Raw genomic sequence first — 24161 nt, forward strand, 5'->3', positions numbered from 1 at the left:
TAACTTATTGTAATCTAACATCTGGTCAACCAGTCATAGGGGTCATATAAGGCAATTGTATTGTGAATGTCATTGTGGGAAATTGATCCAGAAATTGCTGTTTTACAAAGAGAAATTGATGGATGAATAATAATGATAATAATAAAAACTAGAGGGATGTGGGCCCTCGCAGGAAAACATAGCACAGTTAAATCCTTATGAACTAAGATGGATTCTCTGTACCATTTTTATAGATATAGCATAACTGGATATCCTCCTATTATCTTTTTTGTCCTTCTATTGTATGAACTTCCTGTTCTTTATTTGCTCCTGCACAGATCTATAATTTTAGTAGAAATTAACCCTTATCCACTACCAAGGGACTATCTACATATCCGAGGTAATGCGGGCTGGAGTTTCTTTAAACAGTCTCTATGTAACAATAATCAGGCACATCCACTTTGAGAACTTTTCTAAAGTTGTATTAAGAGATAAGACATCTGGTGTAATAAAGAGAAATTGTTACATCTGTTTCATTCTAGTACAAGCTAATAAGAATTCTGTTCATGGGAACAAAATAGAAAGTAACTATTCCCATCAGAGCTGTGAAGAGATCATGCGCTCTCCCCTAGAGGAAAGACAAACTCTTAAGTACTTGATGGGATGAACAATCTAAATTCATATTTTCAACAGGTTTTGAAAAACATTTAGTAAAACAGTTGCAAAAGATTTACAAAGATTTCCACTTTGCTTACTTAGATTGTTTTAAAGCCCAAATTCAGGCAAAGCTTTTTTTCTGGTCATGATGTTTCAGAAATTAAAAGTCAAGTGAAAATCCCAGATAGCAATAACAAAATAGGTTTTTGACTCTTCCTTTTGTGATTAAAAACAAAGAAAACTGTTTTGGCTGGGGTTGGGATTTAAGTAGTGCCCCCTAGTGAGCGCCGGCCATCTGAATAACGGCAGCTGGTTGGCTTTGGAAGTGTCTATCAGAGCCAGCAGCTCTGATAGGCTTTCCGATTACAGCCTGAGGACTGTAATCAGCTTCCAAATAGTTAACCAGGGGACGCAGGGGGTGTGCGTTCCCTGGTTAACACTGACAGGCGTCTCAGCCAATCAGGTTCACCGGTTCTGGTTACCGGTAACCTGATTGGCTGAAGCGACATCGAGGGCGGGACTACTTCTAGGGATCGTGTGGCAACAATTGATGGCACAGTGGCTGTGTTTGATGGCATGGCACAGTGGCGACAATTGATGGGCACAGTGGCTGTGTTTGATGGCATGGCACAGTAGCTGCGTTTGATGGCATGGCACATTGACGACAATTTTATGGCACAGTGGCGACAATTTTTTGGCACAGTGGCTGCATTTGATGGGCACAGTGGCTGCGTTTGATAGACACAGTGGCGGCAATTGATGGGCCCAGTGGCGGCAATTGATGGGCACAGTGAGGCTGCAATTGATGTTTTTTTTGGGGGGGGGGGGTTTAGAGACAGCAGTGAGGGTTACAACCACTGTCAATTTTCTTAATTGCTGTCTGTGTCACTGTTAGTGATATTCACTCTTTAATTGGCATGATTCCAGTGTCATGGGGAATGAAAGTCAGAGTAAATCCCGAATTTTGAGTTGTCACCAGAACAGGCATACAGGAGAAATCTTTTGGGGCACCTGTTACCCCAGAGAACAATGGTCTACGAGGGCATTTCCCTTACATTGGAAAAATATCCTTTCATGCCCTGTTTTTTTTCCCTCAAAGGTATACGTATACATATACATAACTAAAACAGGTATTCCATAAAACATTGGAATGGTATAAACTTAACTAATATATCCCTCTTGCATTCCACAAAACTAGCAAACAGTAAATATACAGCCAACCGGGCCGTAGCAACTCTCCCCTGACAGACCAAGACAGAAGTCCGGTTGCAGACAGTCGTGCCCTCCCCCTTTGACCCCTCATCACACCGCTTAAAGAAACAGTCTGTCTATCACCAGATCGAGCGGGGCAAACACTGGGGTATTCAACCAAAGGGCCCACAGGAGCTCACATTTCCCCCGTCTGCCTCTGTGTTGGTATATATATTTCTCCAGGCGCAAAGTAGCACCCATCTGCGTTATCCATTCACCGAGCTTAGGAGGCTCAATTGCCTTCCAATGATGGAGGATACGTTTACGGGCCTGGAAGAGGGCTTTGCCAATGGCTTGCTTAGAATTATCCTCAAGTGGTATATCGTCCAGGATGCTTTCATGCCCTGTTAAGTCTACAGGAAAGGAAGTAAAGAGATACATCTCTTCTGCAACACAGATGGCCAAAAAAAAAGAAAAGAAAATAACTGCATTTCAACCCTACCCTACCCAATCCAAATTGGAAAAAAAGTTTTAGCTTTAGATATACTTTAAGTTAGCAAAGCTGCTGCTGGTCAGAAGCCACTGTAAAGCTGAGTTAATATATAAAAACACTGTATTGGCCCAAGGACTATGGTTATATATCATGCTGGAAACTGTTCTGGAAAAAGTTTTCTGCCAAATATGATTTCTAAGTACAAGAACTAGACAAAGTAATAGGCATTTATATATGCATTACATCTTGACTACAGTTCTCCTTTAGGTATGTGAGACATTAATCAACACAATCATTGCCAAGCCGTTGAAATTTTTAACTGACAATTCTAAATGTAAGCCTTTCTTCAGGACAAAAATAGATGGTGATCTTTATAGAATTGTGTTTTATCACAGGATTAAAAGTTACATACTTGTTAGAACTAAAGTGCAGTGGACAGGGACATTGCAGACAGGATTTTAGTACTCCTTGGACTACATTAGCCATGTAACCAGTTGGACATCTCTCACAGTGCTTGCCAGTTGTATTTCCTTGGCAGTCCTGTGTAAAACAAAAAAAAAAGAGAAAAATGGAATGAGGGATTAATGAGCTATTGTCACTACGCAAGTATCATTTTGCAAAAGATGCAAGTGTTATTTTTGATAGCATGTGAGAAACAAAATGCTACTATGTACTGTGCAGTCATCTCACTCAGGTATTTTTTATTTTATTTTTTTACTGGAAAAGACAAGGAAAACATAATATAATAACAAGCTTTCCTACCAGTTGCTCCTGCCGAGTTTGATCATACAACTGACTGTTTATTATGTTCCCGGCACATGTGTATGCGCCAACATCAAAAACGGCAGCAAATATAAAAAAGTGACCATGTCACTACATGGGTCAAACAAAAGTTCATGCTGTAAAATAAGAGGCCACATTTCCGGAGGCCTGTGTGTAAAAAAAGTGGCAGTTGACTTTTCTCTGACCACTACAGGTATTTCACACTTCCAGGTATATCAAATACCAGCTCCCTCATTACAGGATGTTCAAGCCAGCGGGAGGAACCATATTGCATCATGGGGAAGAAGGTATTTGACACACCCAGTAATGTCAGACACTTGTAGTGGCTGTAAGAAAGCAGTACAGGGGATATATGGCATCTTCTTATACAGCATGGGCTTACGGTAGACCCTGTAGTGAAAGGGATGCATGACTGCCATCAATGACCTCTCAGAGTCTTCTTCCAGGTTTGGCACTTTCAGTCATCTTGATTGGTCAGTCTGTGATGACATAACTAGGTAATTTGCACAGGAGTTATTTTTCAACGGCACTTATGGCATTCTGGGATTGGACAATGAGCTGCATGTGCGGTGCTCAATGTACAATCTGAAGAAACATTTTGATAGCCCGAAAAAGAGCTTAAAAGACACGCAGAGTTTTACTAATAAATGTTTTCACCAAGATACATGGACTTACCCAAGATTCACACATTTTTCACAAAAGATTCAGTTAGAAAAATGTGTAAAAGTTGTGTGAATCTTGTGTGAAAACATTGATAAATAGATCCTATAGTCTTGCAGTGTGGCACCCACCTTTAGGGTGACTGCACCACGGTGCCCTGGCGTTATGGCCTACCTGGCCGGGGTGCGCGTGCCACGCAGTGCTCTTGGTTCCGGGATCACGTTGGTTCGGAACGTTAGAGTTGTGGCTGGGCCCCAGTGATCGACTGGGTCCCCAATCCTGAGAAGATCCCAAGCGTTGTTCCTTTGAGAGGAAGCTGTACGGTGGGGAGTCCGCCTGAGGAGAGCCAAGAGAGGCTGGCGATCCAATAGGGTCTCGACAATCCACCGGGGATCAAGGTAACCACACACTGAAAGGCTGGACGTTGGTCACCTGTCAGTCGGTAACCTAGCTGCAAACTACCTGAAGGAGATCCAGGCACAAAGTCTATCAAGGAGGATTGTCTCCATGATCTAAATTCTAGGGAGGGTCTGTGGCAGAGACTTCTTTCCCTTATGGTTCCGAGTGATACTCTGGCTGCCAGGTCAGTGAGAGAGGCCTGTCCGGGTACACTAGACCCACTCTGGCGGGAGTGAAGAAGAAAACAAAGTGTTGTTGGAAGCAGGACTATTTCCTTATGGCTACGCCTGAATCTGCTGTTTCTTCTCCTACTGCATCTTTATTCTTCACCGCAAGTTTTATTGTTTCTACCTCGTTGGGTAAATAAAAGCACAAGAAAAAGACACCTGCTGTGTGGACATTCCATTACTACGGCTCTCATCAACTACCCTAGACGGCGGAGTCACAGAGGTAACGTGCCGCCCAAAACAAACCAGCAGCTCCTTCGGGGGTCAGTGCTACACTAATTAAATTACTTAGATTACAAAATTTCAGTTTTACTCATATAATTTGATGGACTTTTTTCACCGGAAATTTCGATTGTGTGTGGGCCCCATCGGACTATTTTCCGTTGGTGTTTAGAAAAAGAACATGTTTTATTTTTTTTCTGATGGAAAAAAAAACGATAGGAAATTCCTATCGTCTGTGTGCAACTCCGACGGAGAAAAAACACACATTCTCAGAACCAAGTCAACGCATGCTCGGAAGCATTGAACTTAATTTTTCTCGGCTCATCGTAGTGTTTTATGTCACTGCCTTTTGGACGGTCGGAATTTAGTCTGACAGTGTGTATGCAAGACTGATGGAAGACAGCTTGAATGGAATTCTGTCAGAAAATTCCATCAGATTTTAGCCCATAAGAAAATTCCTATTGTGTGTACAGGGCATTAGACTATCCTGTCCACATGGTCACAATGCTGCTGTGTGATTTCACTGCAGAACAATCAGAACTGCCACTCTGTTACAGGAAGTGGAACAATATTCAATCTACTGGCAAAATCAACATATAATAAAACTGTTACAGTGGGATTCAAATAAATGAAACTGCTGTGTTAATGATAGTCATAGATGGCAAGCAATGTAATTTCATTGTCATAGTTAGACTTTAAGGAGATAATAAAGGTACTTCCCATGCATGCTCAGAATCAAGTCGATGCATGCTCAGAAGCATTGAACTTCATTTTTCTCGACTCGTCGTAGTGTTTTACGTCACCGCGTTTTGGGCGGTCGGAATTTAGTCTGATAGTGTGTAGGCAAGACTGATGGAAGTCAGGATTTTATCCCATCAGAAATCCGATCGTGTGTACACGGCAGAAAGCCTCGTTCACACGGTTTGATTGTTGTACAACCGAGTGTCTGATTTTTGTCAAAAGCGTGTACAGGATTTTGTTTAGCATACTAACTATTCGCAAATTGTCGTTTGACAAACACGAACGTAGTGACGTACTATGAGAAAATAAAGAGGAAGTTAATTTCATAAGCACCACCCTTTGGGCCCCTTCTGCTAATTTTGTGTTAGTAGAAGTTTGGTGAGCGTTGATTTTGCGATTTTCAGACCGTAAAAAATAAATGCCTTTTAAAATACGTTTGGCAATAACTACATCAGTATCACCAGCAAAGCAGCTTCATAAGATGAGAATGTGCGCTGAATTTCAGCATTTTATCAATTGCCACGTCACAAATGTTAATTCTAGATTACGAACAGTAGATTACAAGACCAAACTCTTCCCAGTCGTTTCTTGATTCTGAACATGCGTGTTTGTACTTTCGACTTTGGTGTGACGATTTCTGTACTGATCATCCGAAAATCAGACGTTGAGTTTGTACCCGACAAAAATTTTATAGCCTGCACTTCAAGCTTTTGTCGAAAAAGTCAAATCGGCTGTCAAAAGCATCATAGCTAATGATCCGAAAATCTGCAGACAGCTCGTCTTACAAATTTTCCCTTCTGATTTTTGTATAGTGTGTACGAGGCCTGAGGCCTCGTAGACACGACCACGTGTGTACATTTTCGTTGAGGAAACTGCCGAGAAACTCGACGAGCCAAAAAGAGAGCATGTTTTCTATTTCCTTGACGGGAATGGAGAAAATTGGCTTGTCGAGTTCCTCGACAGCCTAACAAGGAACTCGACGAGGAAAACGATGTGTTTCGCCCGTCGAGTTTCTCGGTCGTGTGTACGAGCCTTGACTCGTCTCTTGAGAAATACTAAGTCAGATTGGTTTTATTTAAATTAATTATAATTGCAAGATGTATGAGCAATCAGAGCCCCTTATGATAACCCTACATAAAGGAAATGTGATCTCCTCATTTAATGACTGGAATTTTGTTTCTCCCCCAAATCTATCCCATGCTCCACAATCACACGTTTGTATTCATTGCTTATATTTCCTAAGCCCTGTGGAACATGCTTGGAAGCATTGAACTTCGTTTTTTCAGCACGTCGTTGTGTTCTACGTCACCATGTTCTGACACGATCGTTTTTTTAACTGATGGTGTGTACGCACGAAGGACCATCAGTCAGCCTCATAGGTTAACCTTAGGCCTTGTACTCACGGCAGGACATGTCCGATGAAAACGGTCTGCAGACCGTTTCCATCGGACATGTCTGGCCGGGGACTGCCCGGGGACTTCTGTTCGATGGCTATACACACCATCGAACAGAAGACCGCGCGTAAACAATACGCGGGGCGTGTCCGCGGTGTCGACGCGTCGATGACGCGGTGTCGCCGCGACAATGACGCGCCGGCGTGGGCGGCCTGCCTTGAAAATGCTTCCACGCATGCGTCAAAGTCATTCGACGCATGCGAGGGATGGCGGGCGGCAGGACATGTACGGTAGGTCTGTACAGACGACCGTACATGTCCGGGCGGACAGGTTTCCAGCGGACTGTTTTAAAGCAAGTCCGGGAAACAGTTGTCTGCTCAGAAACGGTCTGTCAGACAATTGTTTGCTGGAATCCTGTCCGCGCGGCTGTACACAAGAGGGAACATGTCTGCTGAAATTGGTCTGCCGACCAGTTTCAGCAGACATGTTTGGTCGTGAGTACGGGGCCTAAGACAACGGTCCTTCAGACCATTGTCCTCTGGCTATCCTATCGTGTGTACGAGGCCTAAGGCTGGGTTCACACCATTGTGAATTGGATGCGGTTTACCGCATCCAATTCGCAATAGCAGGAGATTTTGACCAGCTCACTATGGAGCCGGTTAACATATCTCCATAGTGGGTTTGGTGCAATTTGCACAAAAACGCTATCCGCCTAAATCTAATTTCAATCAATTCTAAAGCAAATAAACAAATAAGAAATACATTCAAAAATTAATAATCAATACTATAAGCTGTAACTACCTTTTTTGCACTTTCGCTGTTCATGGGTCCCATCAAGCTCCCTCAACAACATAAAGACATTCTTCCTCATCACTGTCTCTTACTTAATTATATTTGGCACACCATATAAAAAAATTAAAACCAATGTAAAGTCTCTTAATTCCCAGCCATAAGTGCACTCTGTTGTGAATAAAGTCCACCAATCTTAGTGTCAAATATTGTTCATCCACTGTGACTCCTGTCATTCCTCCGTGCCTACCCCCCTCCATGCTTCTGCACTCATGAGAGATTTTTGATCCTCTGCTGTTAAGCATAAGAGTCAATTACGCTTATGGATATCTCCCCTGGCAGGGTCTTTCATATACTCCAGCCCTCCTCAGATTTTCATGTCCTTGCTCCTTCTTGTGCTCTAAAATGCACCAGTACCATTCGATACTACAGTTCAATTACTTAAAGAAAAAAAAGCCCCCCTTGTGGGCACTTCTGGCCCATGGAACACAAGCCTAGGCTGGTCTTCTGTGTCTAGAAGTGGTTTTAAGTTGTATACAAGTTAGTGCATTATTGGAGTAATATTTTTATATAATAAAAGTTACTACACAATATCACTATTTTAATGGATGGAATTGTCCTATTGAGTAGTACTGGTCTATTTTGAAGGTAGCGAGGACAAGAAAACCTGAGGAGTGATGGCATATATGGAAGAACCCAGGAGGGAAGATATCTACTGTATAAGTGTAATGGACTCTTTTGATTAACAGCAGAGGTTCAAATGTCTCTGACTGCGGGAGCACAGAGGGGGGTGATCACAAGAGTCACAGGGCCTAATCCTCAAAAACCTGGCGCAACGTAACTTTTTCCATTTAAGTTACACCGCCGCAAAATCTCTAACTAAGTGCCCGATCCACAAAGCACTTACCTAGAAATTTTGAGCGGTGTAACTTAAATCCGGCCGGCACAAGGCGTTCCTAATTGAAAGGGGCGAGTCCCATTTAAATTAGGCCCGCGCCGGACGTACTGCGCATGCTCCCGACGTCATTTTTCCGACGTGCTTTGTGCGGTTTTACGTTGCGCCGGGTTTTGAGAATCGCGACGGGCGTAAAAAAAAAAATACGAGTTGCGGCGGGAAAAAAAAAATTTGAAAAAAAAAGACAGCGACGCGGGATAGAAGGGTCTACTTTTACAAGGCCTAAACAGTTTAGGCCTTGTAAAAGCAGCCCTAATATTGCGACGGCAAACTAATACTTACTGAGAAAAAACGAAGCGTAAAAGCTTTGTGGATCTCCGTAAGTGCTAATTTGCATACCCGAAGCGGCATTTCAACGAGAAATGCCCCCAGTGGCGGCTGCGGTACTGCATCCTAAGATCCGACAGTGTAAGTCCCTTACACATGTCGGATCTTCTGCCTATCTATGAGAAACTGATTCTGTGGATCAGTTCCATAGATAGAAACAGGGATACGACGGCGTATCAGTAGATACGCCGGCGTATCCCTTTTGAGGATCAGGCCCACAGAGCATGAATGTTATCTGGCTCTATAATTGGTAAAATTTATTAACAAGAGAGTGCACTTATGGCTGGGAATTAAGAGACTTAACTTTGGTTTTTATTTTGTTATATGTTAAGACGCATATAATTAAGAGGGACAGTGCTGTGGATAATTGTCTTTATGCTGTTGATGGGATTAGTGTACCCAGCAGTGATTTCAGTGAAAGCCGCTGTCAATCACATGCTAGAAATCCAACATGCTGGTTGTACCCAGGGCTTTTTCCCCCAAAACAAAAGGTGCTGGAACTCAATCATGACCCCCTAAAACCCCTTCCCCCACACACACCCTCCAAATCACATCAAATAGTGGGTGTGGTCATATTTCACAAACAATAGGAAGGTCTGAAAGGGGCATTAAATACCAGGATTGCATTACATACAGAGTGCAGAGTTCAGGGGGGTTACACACAGAATGCAGAGCTGTCACTTCTGTGTTTTCAATTGATTGTGGTGAGCAGGTACCAAAGGGTCTGAGCCAGAGGTGGTGGGACTGAGTTCCACCAAGTTCCCCCTGAATTAAAGTCCTGGTTGTACCCAAGTCAATCAATGGAACCCTGCCCATAAATGGATCAAATCCCTGCTGAACAGGCCGAGATTCAAACCTATGGCCAGCATTACTTGGAAAGGTTGCAAAATAAAATTCAAACATTTGTTATTGCTTATTGCTTATCTATTCTTCTGATAATTCCAGCTGTTACCACATGCAGAGAGCGTGCCCTTTTGTGTTTTTAAAGAATTCACATAAATTCCTTCCATTGCAATTGAAAAACAACTTCAGTTGTTCACTAATGTGGTCAAAATGTTGTGTAGGTTAACTGTCATTTTACTTGGTCAAGAAAAAGCTACAGGGAGGTGATGCTCAAAACAGCACCACTAGATACACACACAAAGACATGCACACTGTGTGTATAGTTGTGTATATAAAGAGAGAGAATAATAACATCCATATGTGGTTTACTGACCATACCAAGATTTTGTTTGGCTGCAGTCCAGCAACATTGTGACTTTCTTCACTTATGGAAATTGTTCCTTTGTTATCTGTGCATTGCTATTTGTCTGAATATTTTATTACCACAATTAGGAGATGTTATTTAAGCTGAGAATACACAAGCTACAAATAGTATGACATTTGTAAAAAGCAAATTTTATGTTATTTTATATTGATTGCTTTACAGGTTCTCCAAACTCTAAATACATATTAGAAAGCCCAAATACACCATTATGGTGATACATCTGATCTTTTAGTTTTTATTTGACTAATAAGTGCTGCAGCAAGGGTTAAAATACCGTGTGCTGCAGCAATCTCTAGAGTTGGACCACAAGCCTCTCCCCTGAAACACATTAGAGGTATTTGATGCTCTAGAGACCATGGGTTTTCAAACTTTTTATACAAAGGGGCAGTATACTGTCCTTCAGACTGTTTGGGGGGAGACTGTTTGGGGCAGACTGAGGCCAGTGGGAGTAGAAAATGTCTTGGTGTCAGTTGGAGCAACCGCGCTCCACCGTTGGTGTCAGTCGGAAGAACCATGCCCCACCGCTGGTGTTAGTCGGAGAAACCGTGCCCCACCGTTGGTGTCAGCCAGAGAAACCGTGCCCTACCGTTGGTGTCAGCAAGAGGAACCATGCTCCATCGCTGGTGTCAGTCAGGGGAACCATGCTCCATCGCTGGTGTCAGTCAGGGGAACCATACCCCACCGCTGGAGGAATTAAAACCCTTGCTGGTGTCAGTAGGAGTAATTGTGCCTTATTTTTGGTGTCATTGGGAGGAATTGCACTCTATTGTCGATGTCCGTGGCAGGACTCATGACCAATTGGTGTCAATGAGAGAACACATGCCCCATTGTTGGTGTCAATGAGGGAACACATACCCAATTGTTGGTGTCAATGAGAGGACAAGTGCCCAAGTGTTGGAGTGAATGGATGAAATAGGGTTCCAAGGGCCGGATAATATCAATAAAGGGGCCACAGTTTGGAGACCACTGCTCTAAACCAACTAACATTTCAAAATGACTTGTATGTGAAGTTAACTTTTGAAATATGCGCTCCTCAGTACACATCCAAGAATTCACCATCTACATAAGATCCTGGGGCAATCACAATAGTAGATTCAAACAAAGCATCCAAGAAAGGTAGCTGTTAAAGGTTAAGAGTGGTGTAGTTATAGATCCTGATTGGTGCCCATACGTTACATTACCAACAAAACATTTCTAGTTATACCATTTCAAATATGTTGAACTGTGATGTCCTCGGATCATATTTAATATATGTTATATTGCAATTTTTATTATTCAAATAAGCATGTACGGGCAACTTACATATGCGTACCTTTTGGGCAAATCATTGCTCTTGCTAAATTAAACATTTTTCTCAGTACTTTGTCGAATGTTAAGAAGGGACTGCTCTGATGTTAAGAGCTGTGGGTAGGAAAGGGTCATCTCAAATATTACTTAAAAGGAGATTTTACAAGTTGCCTCTGGCATTCCAAAGTTTTAAATAGGCACTTTTGGCTGTGACCTTCCAGATTTAATAATCTACGCTTCTTCCTCTGGAACATCACAAACACAAAGACTCCCTTGTTCAGTTATATTCATCTTTATGTCTTTCTGCTTAAACAATTTCATTGAGAATACATAGTAGGTTAAGTATGAGAGGAAATATTGTCATGGTAAAAAAACTTGTCCTAACTATTCCACATGTGATGTCATTGCTGTCTGAGAACGGAAACAGCACAGAAGAAATACATTTGTCAAATATGGTCATAATGAGAACCCTTTTTTCTACTACATAATTATTCTGTACTTTGAGAAGTCAGTATTTAAACCTAGACAACAGAAAATCCATTTACAAAAACACGTGAATGAAATTCCGACCGTGTGTGTGCCCCATCAGAGTAATTCCATCGGAAATGCCGATGAATTCAATCGGAGTTTACATAGAGGACACGTTCTCTTTTCCTCCGGTGGAATTCCGACGGAATTCCGATGTGAATTTGGACGGACAAAGGTCCGATCGTGTGTACAGGGCATTAGACTACTGACAAGTAGGAACTGCAAGCCCAAGAGCATCAAACTTAAAATCAGTAATGGCAACTTCCATGTATTCTGTTCTCACAAATTCCCTTTAGAGCGACTTTGATGCTGAGGGGTAGAGATGTTTACACATGCAGTAGCTTTTTGTGCCCCTACTGCTCTGCCTCAATGCTGGGCTATTCTGATTAAGAAAAGCATTGTCACTTCTTTCTAGTTTTGAAGTTTGCACATGCACTTCTTTTTACAACACATTCCTATTACCCAACACATTCCTTTTGGGAGGCAGCCCGTCATTCTGATGTGCCAGTAACAATGTACGGGATGGAAGGTAGTTGGAAAGCTTCAACACTAAGGCCCCGTACACACGGTCGGTTTGGTCCGATGAGAATGAACCGAAGTTAATTTTCAGTGGACCAAACCGACCGTGTGTATAGGCTATCGGTCTGGTTTCCTTCGGTCCAAAATTTCTAAACATGCTTCAAAACCGAACCGATGGACCGCTTCCCCATCGGACCAAACCAATGGTTAGTACAGAAAAGCATTGGTTCAAAACCCGCGCATGCTCAGAATCAAGTCGACACATGCTTGGAAGCATTGAACTTCGTTTTATTCAGCACGTTGTGTGTTTGACGTCACCGCGTTCTGACCCGATCGGATTTTGGACTGAGGGTGTGTACACATATCACTTCAGAGGTGAACCAATGAAAACGGTTCGACGGGCCAGTCTCATCGGTTTGGTCCAACCGTGTGTACGGGGCCTTAGGGGGTTATTTACGAAAGGCAAATCCACTTTTCACAACAAGTGCACTGCAAGTACACTTGAAAGTGCACTTAAAAGTGCAGCCACTGTAGATCGTTGTAGATCTGAGCAGAAGATCTGAAATGAGGGGAAGCTCTGCTGATTTGATCATCCAATCATGTGCAAGCTAAAATGCTGTTTTTTATTTTCCTTGCATGTTCCTCTCAGATCTACAGCGGCTTTCAAGTGCACTTGTAGTGCAAAGTGGATTTGCCTTTCGTAAATAACCCCTATGTGTAACCCAAGAATAAAAAAAAAAATGTATATAGCCTCCATGCGTGACAAAACAAAAAACTCTCACAGCCCACCAAACATCTCAATAAGGCAAAAAGTTTAATGGTATGAAAAAGTTATGGAAAGCTACAATAAAAAACACACATTGCTAAAAGAATGTGACCACCTCTACAGTTGTATTGTAGTGCCATTGTGTTGTATATTTTGTATATAATGTCCTCTATATTAGCACTAAGCTACTTAGGAGAATAAACATAAATGGAATTATACATCCTGGTAGCTGGCAAAATTGTCCTGTGAGGTAAAGGAGTGAAGATGAACCACAGAAAGCATGGATATTGCACCAAAGTCCCAGCTCCAAATAATCAAAGACCGATGGCAAATGGTGAAGACAACCAAACACTGGATTAAATGTTTCTGGAGACTGGTAGTAGTGGTCTAGAGGAGGTTCAAATGTCAGGAACAAGATGTGAAAGTGAAGTATCTTTCATATATTCATATATGCAATTGTGAAATCCATCTGTATCCTAGAATGCCTCCCTCACATTAAAAATAGATGAACAGTCTTTGTAGAGCACTGGGCTACCATTACAATTTCTGTGGAGTCCTTTGGAGTGCATAATCTAGATTAAGTAGGTTGTTACACAGTCAATATTCCTTCAAGATAAAATATTGAACGGGTACATCAGAGGTGGTCACATAAATAGCCTGACTGGTTTCTCCAGACTCCTGGCTGCTTCAGAGGCTAAATCAAAAAGCGGACCGGAATCTTATTGGTAGCCCAGTGTTCTACACGTGGGCTGTGAGAGTTATTTTGTTTTGTCAAGCATGGAGGTGCTTGACACCAGTTGTTGCCACCATTGGAAGTGTGGGAAGAAAGAAAAAAGGATTAGGGGGCAGCGCTGGTACTGCTACGGCTACTGCTAAAACTGTCAGGTCATCACACTGTGATCCCAGGACAAAGCCTGGCACACAACCCTCACAGGCCAACTGACAAACAAAGCAAGACTGCCCTGACAAATCTTTTGAAGTTAAACCTAAATGAAATGAAAACTGTCTGGTTTTCAACTTGTGTATTCTGAACACATAGAACCAGATTCACATCTTATTCCAACTTGTTCCAGCTAAGATCTGACCCTGCTTGGAGTAGTATATGCCAGTAAGGATGAGCCGAACACCCCCGGTTCGGTTCACAGTAGAACATGCGAACAGGCAAAAAAATTGTTCGAACACGCAAACACCGTTATAGTCTATGGGACATGAACATGCAAAATCAAAAGTGCTAATTTTAAAGGCTAATATGCAAGTTATTATCATAAAAAGTGTTTGGGGACCCGGGTCCTGCCCCAGGGATATGTATCAATGCAAAAAAAATGCATTTTTTTCGGGAGCAGTGATTTTAAAAATTGCTTAAAGTGAAACAATAAAAGTGAAATATTCCTTTAAATTTCATACCTGGGTGGTGTCTATAGTATGCCTGTAAAGTAGCGCATGTTTCCCGTGCTTAGTAAAGTCCCTGCACAAAATAACATTTCTAAAGGAAAAAAAGTAATTTAAAACTACTTGCGGCTATAATGAATTGTCGGGTCCTGGCAATACAGATAAAAGTAATTGAAAAAAAACAGCATGCGTTCCCTCCTCAGTCCATTACCAGTCCCTTTGGGTCTGGTATAAATATTAAGGGGAACCCCTAACAAAAAAAAACAAAAAAAAAGGGGTCCCCCCCCCCAAATTCCAAATCAGGCCCTTCAGGCCATTTTAAAAAGACTTTTCTAAGCACGGGAAACATGTGCTACTTTACAGGCATACTATAGACACCCCCCCAGGTATGAAATTTAAGGGAATATTTCACCTTTATTGTTTTACTTTAAGCATTATTAAAATCACTGCTCCCGAAAAAACTTTTTTTGCATTGATACATGTCCCCTGGGGCAGGACCCAGGTCCCCCAAAACTTTTTATGACAATAACTTGCATATTAACTTTTAAAATTAGCACTTTTGATTTCTCCCATAGACTTTTAAAGGGTGTTCTGTGGCTTTTCGAATTTTCCGCCCAAGCTGTTCGCTGTTCGGCGTACGGGCATAAAGCCAATGTTCGACTCGAACTAATGTTCGACTCAAACATAAAGCTCATTCCTATATGCCAGTTATAAGCGGTAAAATATTATAAATAAAGCATTTAGGTGTATGTTGGCTTAAAGGCTGTTGCAAATTGTTAACATTTATGGTATGTGGTAGTATAAATTTAGATTCACTGCCAATAACTTCTCAGTGTTTCAGTGGCAATGGTTTTACCCTTTTCTCTATGGAGACATCTAACACAAATTGAGTACATTTTGTTATACTGTATGTTTTTAAGGGGAATATTATTACATTTGGCTATGAATTTTAATTCCACTTAAAGAGAAACATCTAGACTAGAGAAAAACAACCCATAGGGATTTGCATAGTTTTTTTCAGAATGGATTTTACATTAATGGATATCTGGTAACCATATGTACCCAAATGGCAACATTTCTCAATGGTTTGCATACTTCTTGTACATAAACACAGATGTTTACTCTGCTCAAAGAAACATTGAATGAATTAGATGAAGATAACTTTACCACACAGGAGCCCGAACCATCCAGGCATTTGTATGCATTTCCATTGCACGAACATGGTAGACATTCTCCAGAAACTGAATAGTAGAATCCTGGTTGACATCTCTGCACAAAAGAAAAATACATAAAAGGTTGGTAATACATTTTTAAGAAGTAGTATATTTATTCAATTTCAGGCACCAAAAAATATTCAATGAACTAATAAGCATATTCAGGGCTAATCAAAATTGTGTTTAAGTCAGAATTTTTATTGATATTAAACTGTATGTAAAGCTGGACAGGTAGCAAGATTGCTTAAATCTAAATTAATATGCAGTACTTGTGCGCTGCTATGGACCTCACACCCACCCAAAGCTGATATAAAAATAAAATAAAATTCGAAAGACTAAAAAATCTCACCCCAAAAATACACATTAAAAAGCTGCAGCCATTGACTAGTGACAAAAATATTGATAATGAAAAAATGGTGTGCACCATTTTTTCATTATCAATTGCCTAAATTTAACTTCAGGATTACACGTTGTGCATTGGCATAACGTCATGTATCTCCCAAGTCAAAATGAAAGATGCAAATGATTGCACTATGATGGATTTGCAACAAACAGGAAGAGGGCCTTTAATATATAGACCCAAAGGTTCTTTAGATGTTTTATAACTTTACAACATACATTAAAGAATGTAGAGGTTGCTCATATGTTACGGAGAGACTAACTGAAGTAAGCACTAAATTTTAAATTTAAGATTAACACATACTTTGGGTATCCCGACGGTACTGTAAATAAAAAACATAAAAAAATGTAACCAGAACACACGCCAGGGTTTTATTTAGAATGCTTTGATGTGGGCTCCTCAGTTTTTACCTCATGCAGCCCTGGCATGCCCCTAAGGCCCCGTACACACGACCAAACATGTATGCTGAAACTGGTCCACGGGCCAGTTTCAGCATACATGTTCGGTCGTGTGTAGGCGCGAGCGGGCCGAATTCCAGCAAACATTTGCCCGCCGGGCCTTTTCCCAGCGGGCAAATATTCCTGGACGTGTTTTAAAACCGTCCGCTGGAATCCTGCCCGCTCAGACATGTACGGTAGTCAGTACAGACCTACCGTACATGTCCGAGCGCCCGCCGTCCCTCGCATGCGTCGAATGACTTTGACGCATGCATGGAAGCCTTTAAATGGCAGGCCCGCCCACGTCGCCGCGTCATCGCCGCGTCATCGTCGCGGCGACGCCCCGCGTAGTGTTTACGCGCGGACTTCTGTACGATGGTTAGTACAACCATCGTACAGAAGCCCTCTGGCAGGCATGTACGGTGAAAACGGTCCGACGGACCGGTTTCACCGTACATGTTTGCTCGTGAGTACCCGGCCTTACCCAGCTGAGTCCGAAAAAGGCTGTTGAAGCTGGAACCCTCCATTGATATAAGTGCTCATCCACTTTTCCCTCTTCCCTTTGAGGATGACTAGCTTTATAGTGCCTCTGTGTGTTATGCCCTGTGTTATGCACATAAAAAGAAATGCGTCCCATGCACGAACCTAATGGTGAAGAGTAACAACTATTACTGAGGAGACACACCCCCTAAAGAGCTTGGAGGGGTTTTGCCGTAGCCAAGTATCCAACCATCATATATACAAGAATACCCAGTCGTTAACCTAAAGAAATAAGGCCACCACTGGATAGCAAAGGCTACTACTGTGTTATGCAGCTCTGAAGTTGCATCTTTAGAACTAGGAAGCAAGGCGGTGAGAATAAATTGCCTGGCGGTATTCCCGAGTCTGACTCGGGGTTAGATTTTCCTGCTGCGAGCGGTAACCCCGAGTCAGACTCGGGCTTGCCTCGCTAGATCCACAGGGAGTGTTTACTTACCTTGTCCCTGGATCCAGCGATGCCACCGCGCTGTGTGAGCGAGCGGGACCTCGCTCGATTCACACAGCGTCCTCCTGTGCCGCCGATCTCCGTTCCCTGCAACGTTATGACGCACGGGGACGGAGAACGGCGCCAAATTCAAAAAAGTAAACAAACACTTTACATACAGTATACTGTAATCTTATAGATTACAGTACTGTATGTAAAAAAAACACACCCCCCTTGTCCCTAGTGGTCTGCCCTGTGTCCTGCATGTCATTTTATATAATAAAAACGTTTCTTTCTCCCTGCAAACTGTAGATTGTCCATAGCAACCAAAAGTGTCTTTTTATGTCAAAAATGGTTTTAGAGCAGCTAAAAAACAGCGATAATAAATTATAATCACTTGCAGAATTGTGCGATAGCGATTTGTGGGGAAATTAGTCATAAAAAAAAAAAATAATGACAGCGACAATTCTGCAACTGAGCAAATTTCAGTGATTTTGAGTTGATTACATTATTGAATAATTTTTATTATAATTATATTATTATTTGTTATAATTATTTATAATTATTTATTATATTATAATTTATAATTTTGTTTTTAAAAAAATGTCATACCCGGGATGCCTATTAGATTCTTGTTTGGTCAGATTTAAGTGAGTTATTTCTAAAAATTACAGGCCTACAATATAAAACGCCAAATTTCCTTGCAAATAATTGTACCGCTTTCAGCATGTTTTTTCTGAAAGAATCATACCGCCAGGGAGGTTAAGGGGGAGATTTACTAAAACTGGTGCACACAGAATGTGGTTCAGCTGTGCATAGTAACCAATCAGCTTCCAGGTTTTATTGTCAAAGCTTTACTGAACAAAGTGAAGTTAGAAGCTGTTACTAAGCACAGATTTTGTGTGCACTAGTTTTAGTAAATCTCTCTCTGTGTGACCTGATTTTAGAAGAATAGTTTACAGTCCTTCCACAATATAATGCAGATTTCTATACAGTAGTTTCTCTACTGAACTATCTCTTGATCCAGGTGCCTTGGCTTGCATGTCAATTGTGCTGTGACAGTTCTTTCACAGAAGGATAACCACAGCCAGGTAATAAAATAATATGTTTAAAATAAGATAACTGTCAAAGGATCTCTTGAGATTTGGTAAGTTAATTTATTGAACAGATTTATGGAAGCCAAAAACATAATTAAAAAAATGACAAGAATTACATCTAAACTGCTAGAAACGATAAAGTATTCATCAAGTTCCTCTCTGAATTTTTCATGGCATCGTAAAGAAGAAGCATATTGTCTTTTCTCACAAACATATGTGTCAGTCCAACCCAAGATGTATCTTACTGCTTGACAGCATTGAGATTTTAATAACCTAGGGGCTCTTGTATCTGCTACGAAACATCTGCTGCAATCAAAGACAGCTAATGTTTGAATTCTCCTCATATTGACAGACATTATTAGTTATACCTGTAAGGGCTCATGCATACTGGGGCAAAATATGCTGCATTTATTTACAGATCTGAACACAGCGGTATGTTATGCTGTGGGCCAATGCTCATAGCTGCACATAGTGCTGTAATGTATAATCTGGAGCTGTGAAAATATATTTAAAGTAAAAGTTAAGCCCCATACACACTATGGCCCAGATTCTCAAAAAAAGCCTATCTTTAGGCGGGCGTAGCGTATCTCAGATACACTACACCGCCGTAACTGCCGCCTAGTCGACGTGAACGTAACTTACGTCCAAAACCATCTAATATGAGTTCAAACCTTAAGAATTTAAATTTGTATGCAATCAGGCAGGCCCTTGCACTACATGGTTTTGGTAAACCTGAAGAGAAAAACCTGAAGAGAAAAACCTGCAGGAAAACTGATAGTGTGTATGGGGCTTAAAACATAAGAATAGCTCATGTCACTGGTATCTGGAGAGAAGGTTACAAGGTGTTAGAAGAATCACTAAATGTAACATATACTGAAAATGCATGTGTACATTTACGATCAACTTACAATCTTATGAAAGCAAAGAAGCAAAAAATGGGATGGGTTATGCGACCTCTCATGAATGGGTAATTGAATTGTAAACTATCATGCCTTCTGTCATCATAATGAGTTTATATAATACAATTAGGAGCAAAGTAACCCATAGCATTTGATCAGTATTCATTCTTCACTGATCTGATTAGAGTAAAATGAAAGCTTAGGGTAGTTTTTGCAAGTCACCACTGCTCCATGACTACTTGAAGTGTCACTAGATCCTTACCAGTTTAAAGTTGTTAGGAGCTCAACTCTTGTGCATTAAAATCAATAAGGGAGATGCACCTCTAAATGAAACAAAATGTATTTGTTAACATTTCTGGTTGTGTAAAAAAGTAGCATTTTGTTTTAAATGCTGATGTATGCAATGACATACCACTCAGACCCAGTATGTGCAAGAGAGTATGACCAGGTGCTGAAAAAGTATAATCAACAAACAGATTTTCTCTTCAATAAGACCCCTTTCACACTGGGGGCGTTTTTCAAGCGCCTGAAAAAAGCACTAATCATACACTCATGTGTTATTCCATTTTTTTTATTATATCTATTTCATTATAACTATTATTATTTAATAAAATGCATTATGGAAAAGATCTTGCTATTCTCCACTTTTCTTAGATCCAATATAGAGGTATACCTTATTAAATATCGTGCAGCAATACTGACAGATGATAAAATTGTTACTACTATGAACTACCGTACTTTAATTTGGCACTTGTGTTGGTATTTCTGATGAAAGCGTCATATGACCTTCTTGAATTTGAACCATGGCTTCCAACAGCATCCACACCTCCAGTAATGTGCCCGACATGTCTTACTGAATCGCCCACATTGAGCGTTCCTTGCTAAGTGAAAATGTAATCTACAAATACACGTTTATGTTATTGGTACTCTTTACCCTAGCACTACACTTAAAAGGTTTTCTAATACTATGAATATTAAGAACTAATATGCACTGTTTTCTGTAGTTATAGTTTCCTAAACTGTATTCCAAGTCTTAATTGACATTGTATAAAATGTTATCTTGCTAAAATATAGTCATTTATCAATGTGGTAATTGCCTAGCAACAAAGACTGTGTATGTGACTGTGTTATAAATGAGTGGAAGGCAGTTGTCCATATATAGAGAAGCAGACATTTGGCTTGGAAGTCTTCTCCACTCTCACTCCTACAGTAAGGTGAGGAATGTGCTTCTGAGAGCTTTATCTTTTAAACTGTTCAGTTTATAGTTACCAAGAACATACAGTATACTGTACTCAACGCTAACATAGAGCATAATTTTAAACCTCTGAACAAAGTACTATGGAAAACCTTATTCTCCCTTCTACGAAATACTGTTTTTATTTTTAAACCTTAAATGTAAGGTACTTCGAGTACCTTACATTTAGTTCCACAATTTATGTCATGTAACTTTTAGGGTCTTTTAAGATCCTTCATCCTCATGTTGAACAGGCAGATTGCCTTCATTGTAGTACAGTTCCCAATATTGCCAGGCTTGAACAGTCCTGATTATGGCTGGGTTCACACTTTTACTACAACTCCGACATTGGGAGCACAAGTCGCATTACGTTTATGTGTATGAGTTAATGTTTCCCTATGGGAGCTGTTTTAACTGGTCCGACTCAAGTCGGTCCGACTTTGAAAAAGGTTCCTGCACTACTTTGGTCCAACTTTGATCCTACTTCAGCCCATTGAATCTCATTGAAGTCGGATTATTGTCTTAACTGATCCGACTTTGGCATACGACTTGTGCTCTGATGATCTTGAAGGGAAACACCACACCAAAAAAAAAAAAACAGCATAGAGTCTTCTGCCCAGTGGCGTACTAACTAGGGGGCGGGGGGCGGTCCGCACCGGGGGACACACATTGGGGGGTCTCAGACGGTGCCCCCATCCTCCCCTGTATAAAACAATGACAGCTGGGCGGCCGGGCTTGGCAGCGCAGCAGCGATATTACACGCTGACCGCGCAGGGAGAGGCTAGCCCAGCGGGGGAGGGCGGAAAAACCCGAGCCGGGTGCGGACTGTACCGCTACTCGGTAAAAAAAAACACGGTCTTTCACTCTCTTGTACAGCAGAAGAGGGAGAGCGAGAGACACTGACTGTAGGGCATAAGAAATTCTGGAGTAGTAGGTGATTGGTTGCTAGGTGGTCCTAGCAACCAATCATTATCTTGTGAATACAAAAGTAGGGTAAGGTAGGAACTGACAGAGCTATGCAACGAGTAAAGTAGGAACTGACAGAGCTATGCAATATGCATGGGCTCCAGTCTGAGTTGGGGGGGGGGGGGTAATGTGCAGGGGGTCCAGTCAGGGCTGTGTGGGAGGGGTAATGTGCAGGGGGTCCAGTCAGGGCTGTGAGGGGGGAGTGTACAAGGGGTCCAGAGCTGGGGGGGTAATGTGCAGGGGGTCCAGTCAGGGCTGTGGGGGGTAATGTGCAGGGGGTCCAGTCAGAGCTGTGGGGGCGGGGGTAACATGCAGAGGGTCCAGAGCTCTAGGTTAATGTGCAGGGGGTCCAGTCAGGGCTGTGGGGGGGTTAATGTGCAGGGGGTCCAGTCAAAGCTGTGGGGGGATAATGTGCAGGGGACCTGAGCTGGGGGGCTGTGCAATGTAAAAGGGGCCCGAAGTGCAGGGTGCTGTGCAATGTAAAGGGGTCCAGAGATGCAGGGTGCTGTGCAATGTAAAGTGGTCCAGAGGTGCAGGGGATTGTGTAATGTAAAGGGGTCCAGAGCTGCAGGGTGGAAGGCTGTGCAATGCAAAGGGGTCCAGAGGTGCAGGGGGTTGTGTAATGTAAAGGGGTCCAGAGGTACTGTGTAATGTAAAGGGGTCCAGAGGTGCAGGGTGCTGTGCAATGTAAAAGGGTCCATAGGTGCAGGGTGCTGTGCAATGTAAAGGGGTGCAGGGTGTTGTCCAATGTAAAGGGGTCCAGAGGTGCAGGGTTTTTTTAATGTAAAGGGGTCCAGAGGTACAGAGGGTTGTGTAATGTAAAGGGGTCCAGAACTGCAGGGCGGGAGGCTGTGAAATGTAAAGGGGTCCAGAGGTGCAGGGGGTTGTGTAATGTAAAGGGGTCCAGAGGTGCAGGGGGTTGTGTAATGTAAAGGGGTCCAGAGGTGCAGGGGGTTGTGTAATGTAAAGGGGCCCAGAGGTGTAGGGTGCTGTGTAATGTAAAGGGATCCAGATATGCAGGGGGTTGTGTAATGTAAAGGGTTCCAGAGGTACAGGGGGCTATGTAATGTAAAGGAGTCCAGAGGTGCAGGGGGCTGTGTAATGTGCAGGGGTCCAGAGCAGCAGGGGGGTTGTGTAATGTAAAGGGGTCCAGTTGTAGAGAGGTGGTACAAAGTAGTGACAAAGAGATATTGGGGGATGCAGAGGTATGCAGGGGGGCACATTGGGGTGTTTTTACGTTTTAAAGTGGGGGGGGTGCCAGATATAGGATCCGTCCCGGGTGCCAAATGCTCTAGGTATGCCCCTGCTTCTGCCAAGACCATACCAGACCCTTCATTCTGGTATGGAATTTAAGGGGAACCCCCACGCCAAAAGAAAACGGTGTGGGGCCCCCCAAAATCCATACCAGGCCCTTATCTGAGCACCCAGCCTGGCAGGTCAGGAAAGGGGGGGCAGCAAGCGCCCCCTTCTCAACTATACCAGGCCACATGCCCTCAACATAGGGGGTGGGTGTTTTGGGGCACGGTAGGGCCCTGCACCCCCCCACCCCAAAGCACCATGTCCCCATGTTGATGGGGACAAAGGCCTCTTCCTGACAACCCTGTTCGGTGGTTGACGGGGTCTGCCAGGTGGGAGCCTTATCGGAATCTTGAAGCCCCCTTTAACAAGGAGCCCCCCAGATCCCAGCCCCCCACCCCATGTGAATGAGTATGGGATACATCGTAAAAAAAATGTCAAAAATAAAAACAGTACACAGGTTTTTGACAAAGTAATTTATCAAAGCAGCTCCGGCGTCTCTTCTCCCTCCGGAGATGTCTTCATCTTCCGGTTCTTCTCTCTCCGCTGACGGTTCTCCTCTCTCCATTGTCTTCTCGCTCTGTTCTTCCTCTGATCTTCACCTAACGCTTGTTCCCGCTATAATGCTCGGGCCACCGTGTGCCATTACTTATATAGCCATCGGGCCCTCCAAAGAGCTCCATGCTTGCAATAGTTGTAATAGTTTTATTGGCACTATTAAAAACACCTACATAAAAGCCATATACAGCATGATTCTTCAGACTACAACACCCAGAATGGCGAGTAGTAAAAAGTGGAAATTAGCGATGATGTCATGACCTCCCGCTCATATGATGTCAAATATGATGTCATCGGGGGCATCTGTGGCATCTGTGGTTCCAGGGCTGCCAGGGCCAGATTTAAGGGGAGCTGTTGTACAAATGCAGATACTGTAAAGGGGACTGTGTTCTATAAATTAAAGCAGAAGTAAACTCTGCCTGGTCACTTTTACCTACAGGTTAGCTTACCAGTAGGTACAATGAACATCTCTTAAACAACCAGCCACTCCTTATACTTACCTGAGCCAAATTTTGATCCAACG

At 42.4% G+C, this 24161-nt stretch overlaps 1 protein-coding gene across 1 annotated transcript in view; it reads right to left on the bottom strand.

Annotated features, from left to right (window-relative positions):
• The window catches only part of LAMA4 (laminin subunit alpha 4), a 151842-nt gene that overhangs the window by 105038 nt on the left and 22643 nt on the right, over positions 1 to 24161 (bottom strand). The window contains exons 2-3 of the mRNA XM_040350260.1: positions 15741 to 15842; positions 2733 to 2860 (exon numbers count right to left, since the gene is read on the bottom strand). Coding sequence (XP_040206194.1) covers positions 2733 to 2860; positions 15741 to 15842 — 230 coding nt within the window. The remainder of the gene's footprint in view (positions 1 to 2732; positions 2861 to 15740; positions 15843 to 24161) is intronic.

Source organism: Rana temporaria, chromosome 4 (assembly GCF_905171775.1).
Source record: "Rana temporaria chromosome 4, aRanTem1.1, whole genome shotgun sequence".
Classification (NCBI taxonomy): Eukaryota; Metazoa; Chordata; class Amphibia; order Anura; family Ranidae; genus Rana; species Rana temporaria.